This window comes from Branchiostoma floridae, chromosome 10 (assembly GCF_000003815.2).
Source record: "Branchiostoma floridae strain S238N-H82 chromosome 10, Bfl_VNyyK, whole genome shotgun sequence".
NCBI lineage: Eukaryota > Metazoa > Chordata > Leptocardii > Amphioxiformes > Branchiostomatidae > Branchiostoma > Branchiostoma floridae.
This window is the reverse complement of record NC_049988.1, coordinates 19,166,000-19,170,130: the sequence shown is the minus strand read 5'-3', so window position 1 is coordinate 19,170,130 and position 4,131 is coordinate 19,166,000. Positions and strand designations below refer to the sequence as shown.

Sequence of the window (4,131 nt, the reverse complement as noted above, 5' to 3'; positions counted from 1 at the left end):
CATGAAGGACCCCCACAAATTTCAATAATTGTGCTGGGTTCTTATATGTGCTCGCCCGTGTAGAATATTCTCAAACACGGGACCTCCATTTAACGTCCTGCATTTTGTCCTGAATGAAGTGAGGAAAGTCCTATACAGTGCAAGGACAGTCAATATGAATGTCATTGAAAAGGTTTGAATGAAATGGTTTATTAGATTAAAAAACTGTTGCAGCCTAAGGCCTGAATTGCAATTGCAGTGGCATATCAACGGATTTGAACCCAGAACCTATGGGTTATGGGCCATTGCGCCACACGATTTTACAAGTTTATTTTCCCGTCTCCAGGAGCCGACGTCCGGGCTGGACTCCAGCACAGCCTACAGCCTGATGACAACAGTAAAGCACTACACAGAGCAGCACAACAAGACTGTGGTCACCACCATCCACCAACCCTCCAGTCAGATATACCACATGTTTGACAAGCTGCTACTCATGGCGGATGGAGAGGTGAGCCAAACAATAACCACTATTCAATAACTAATCTGCGAACTAATCTTCCAGTCAGATATGACACGTGTTTGGTGCAGGTGTAACAGTGGGGTTCAAGCGCTGCCAAACTGACCACGCCAACAGCTCTGAGCTTTTGGTGTTGTGGTTTGCATGTTGGATTTGTAATCTGCCGCCCCAGGTTCGATCCTGGGTGTTGGCATGTTGTTTCTTTTTGTTCTACTCACCCCTCTGGTTGTTTCACAGGACTTTAACTTTTAGCACTAAATCATGCTTCTGTATTTCCCAGATTGCGTATTTTGGAGACGCCCACAACATCCTGGAGTTCTTCAGCAGACTGGGAATGCAGCCCAAGCCTAACTACAACCCTGCTGACTTCATCTGTAAGTTTATAAACCTCACTCAAAAAGTTACTGCTTACTTTGTTTTGGTCTGTCATACCTTTGTTGTTACTTTGTCAATTCCTTTGTATACGATTGTATTAGGAAATCGTGTACATCCAATACAGCTACACATGTATACATATCTGCATTACTTTATGGTATTACCACGGTTTTCATGGTGATGACTAACGTGAACGTATCATTACCGATAATAAATAGTATAAAAGACTTTTTCATGTGCACCTGCTGCCACCGTGAACATTCAGTTCCGAGAACAATTTAAATTTTCTCAGACCGTGAAAGTTTTGTACCAAGAAGACAAAGTGAATTACAATATTTCAAATCAAACGCTATGTTTTTTTCCTTATTCCAGTGGAGAAAGTGAAAGAAAGTGAAGAAGTGGAGAAGAAAATCATCAGTGCCTCCAACGAGATGAGGTGAGACAAATGATAATTGTCCTCTTCTTTTGTCATCCTGAACTGAGGTGAAGCCTGATGCTTTTCCTGTAACTACATGTAGTAGTGTAATGAGGACTGGCTCACATTTTCAACCAAGCACACCTGTTGTAGTTTACTGTGGTTATTCCTACCCTATGCTTCTTGATGAATAGGTTCTTTTACATGCAGAAGTTTAACACCTGAAGCTCCTCAATAGTAATGTAGTACAATGTAGTACAGATTGCACTTTAAAAACCTCCTTTAATTGCTGTATAACACAGTCATACTCCAACTGTTAAGTCCATGTACTACATATGAGATTGAAAAATCTTTATTTCAATACAAATTTGATTTCTGTATGCCATTTCTTAGATATTATTATTAAAGTTTTGTAGATATTTTGTGTTTTTACAGAATTTATTTATTTCTGTCTCCTCATCTTACAGGAAAGTTTCGCCCCTGTCCCCCCTGACAGACTCCAGTGAAACCTTCTCAACCAGTAGAAAAAACAGCACACAAAACGGAGGCATCGGAACCATCAGTGGACAGAACCACAGGAACGGCCTGGATCCAAAAGATGTTCATCTGAACCACCTTCCTAATGGTGAGTACAAGTATAGAATATAGATGCATGTATGGTTGTGATATGGTAGTTTTCATTAAAAAAGTTTGTACCAGTGAACTATTGTTGACCTAATCTTCAGCACGTGGGATTGTCCGCAGGCTCCCTCAGGAAAATTTTGAAATCTTGATCCTCTATTTCCTGTATGGGGCAAATTTTGCTAGCAGACTACATTACTGGCATTTCTATTGACAATACACTTGCTTTTACTAATTGAGGACCGCCACCCCTGCCCCCCAGTGCCGCTGACATACATGTACATGTATATGCATACATACGCAAGCAATGTTACACAGATAAAAACAATTCCAAGGTCAGAAATGCTGACAAATCACACAACAAATGTCTAAAATCATTCTTCTTCTACTGTCTTGATATCTCTACCCATAAACTGTATTTCCCACCAGGTGCAGTAGCTGTGGACATGGGGGAGAGTGACAAGGAGGCAAAGTGGCCAACGGGATTCCTGACACAATACAAGGTGATTGTCAATTTTTTTTTTCTTAATCAAGTTTTGTTTTTCTTAATCAAGTTTTTGATGAAAATGAATTTTGAAAATGAAGAGTGGTCCATAGCAATAACTGTAGCAGTATCTCCTGTCCCTAAGTCAGAAACATCAAGCTTCAATAGGCAAGCTTGACTTCACTGACTCAATTCTGTGCAACTAGCAAATTACTGTAAATGCAGAAATGTTTGCGCTGGTTTTATGTTTGTGGTTTCCGCGAGCCAGTCTTACCGCGAACTTGAAACCACCACGAACACTCCACGTTCCCGTTACCGCAAAATTAAATCCCTACAAACTTCAGAAAATGCATTTACAGTATATGCGTTCTGTACAACAAGCAAATTATGTGAGGTCATGTGAAAACAAATATGCTACTAGTCGCCAGTTGAGCAAGCAGTCATTTGTTATTTTGTTTTTGTCAGGTTTTGACCCAGAGAAACTTCAAAGAGGCCAAGCCTCGGCTGTACTCGCGCCTAAACTGGATACAGAACATCGCGGTGACCCTGATCCTCGCCCTGGTCTGGTTCCAGACGTCCCTCGTTGAGGAGAAGATTCGAGACGTCTCCGGAGCCGTAAGTTTCTTGAGATTTATAGACTGAGATGTAGGGTTATGAAACAGCTTAACTTTATGTAACCAACATAAAGGTAGTTGAATTTTCGGTTGACTCTGTGATCAGTCTTGTTCACAGAATGGACCCATCTATGATCTACTGCAGCTCCCAGGATGCTATGTTTGAGCCATGTGACTGCAGTAACGGGTTGTAGGTGGCAGATAACCTATGTCGCCCCCCGTCTCTGTTCAGTGTTGGACAGTGGGCTCAGCTTAGTGATATCATGTACACAGCTTCCTTCACTCCTCTTGCAAAGAAATGTGCCTCTGAATTATGTTAGAACTACACGTTATGTACAGTGATGCATGCTCTTCAAGTTTAAACTATGATATAATATGTAGTACTACTTACGATAACTAAACTCCATGGAAAAGTTATTTATTCATTTTGTATGTTTTTCAGATTTTCTTCTTGATCACCTACTGGGGGTTCATGCCTATGGCTGATGCCCTGTTAGCATGTAAGTAATGTCATTTCTTTTAAACCACAGAAAGAAAGTAAATACATGATATTCCTTTTACTGATTTCCATCAATATTACTTGAAGAATGGCAACTCAACAAACATGCTAACTTCAATGTTTATTACTTTTGTAAACTGTCAAGTAAAGTTGATACGGAATAGTGTAAGAAAATCATCACCATAATTATTTATTGTCTGTATCAGGCCCAGGCTCCATATGAAAAGACAAGGACAACATAAAGACATTTACATATAACATTAACATTACTTTAGATAGTTTAGAAATGTGCAGGCAGACCTTAGTTGACAATTGTCGTGACACTTGTCGTGAAGAAAGTTGAAAATAAAGGTATTTCTGCATTTATTCTTTTAACAGTTCCATCAGAGAGACTTGTGGTGAACAAAGAGCGGCTGGCTGGGTCCTACCGCCTGTCATCCTACTACCTGGCTAAGGTGACGAGCGAGGCTCCCCTCATGCTGCTCCTCCCCACTGTGATGATCTCAGTGTGTTATCCCATGTGTGGGTTCGGCAATGCTGCTGGTTTCTTCTCTACATGGATTCTTCTCATGCTGAGTGCACTCACTGCACAGGTGAGGTTGGACGGAAGGAGGGAATAGATGAATG

At 40.8% G+C, this 4,131-nt stretch overlaps 1 protein-coding gene across 1 annotated transcript in view; it reads left to right on the top strand.

Moving 5' to 3' along the window:
* LOC118425055 (ABC transporter G family member 9-like) overlaps positions 1–4,131 on the top strand; it is an 8,474-nt gene that overhangs the window by 1,511 nt on the left and 2,832 nt on the right. Inside the window, exons 4-11 of the mRNA XM_035833872.1 lie at positions 326–487; positions 777–870; positions 1,244–1,307; positions 1,754–1,911; positions 2,337–2,410; positions 2,857–3,006; positions 3,448–3,505; positions 3,883–4,097. Coding sequence (XP_035689765.1) covers positions 326–487; positions 777–870; positions 1,244–1,307; positions 1,754–1,911; positions 2,337–2,410; positions 2,857–3,006; positions 3,448–3,505; positions 3,883–4,097 — 975 coding nt within the window. The remainder of the gene's footprint in view (positions 1–325; positions 488–776; positions 871–1,243; positions 1,308–1,753; positions 1,912–2,336; positions 2,411–2,856; positions 3,007–3,447; positions 3,506–3,882; positions 4,098–4,131) is intronic.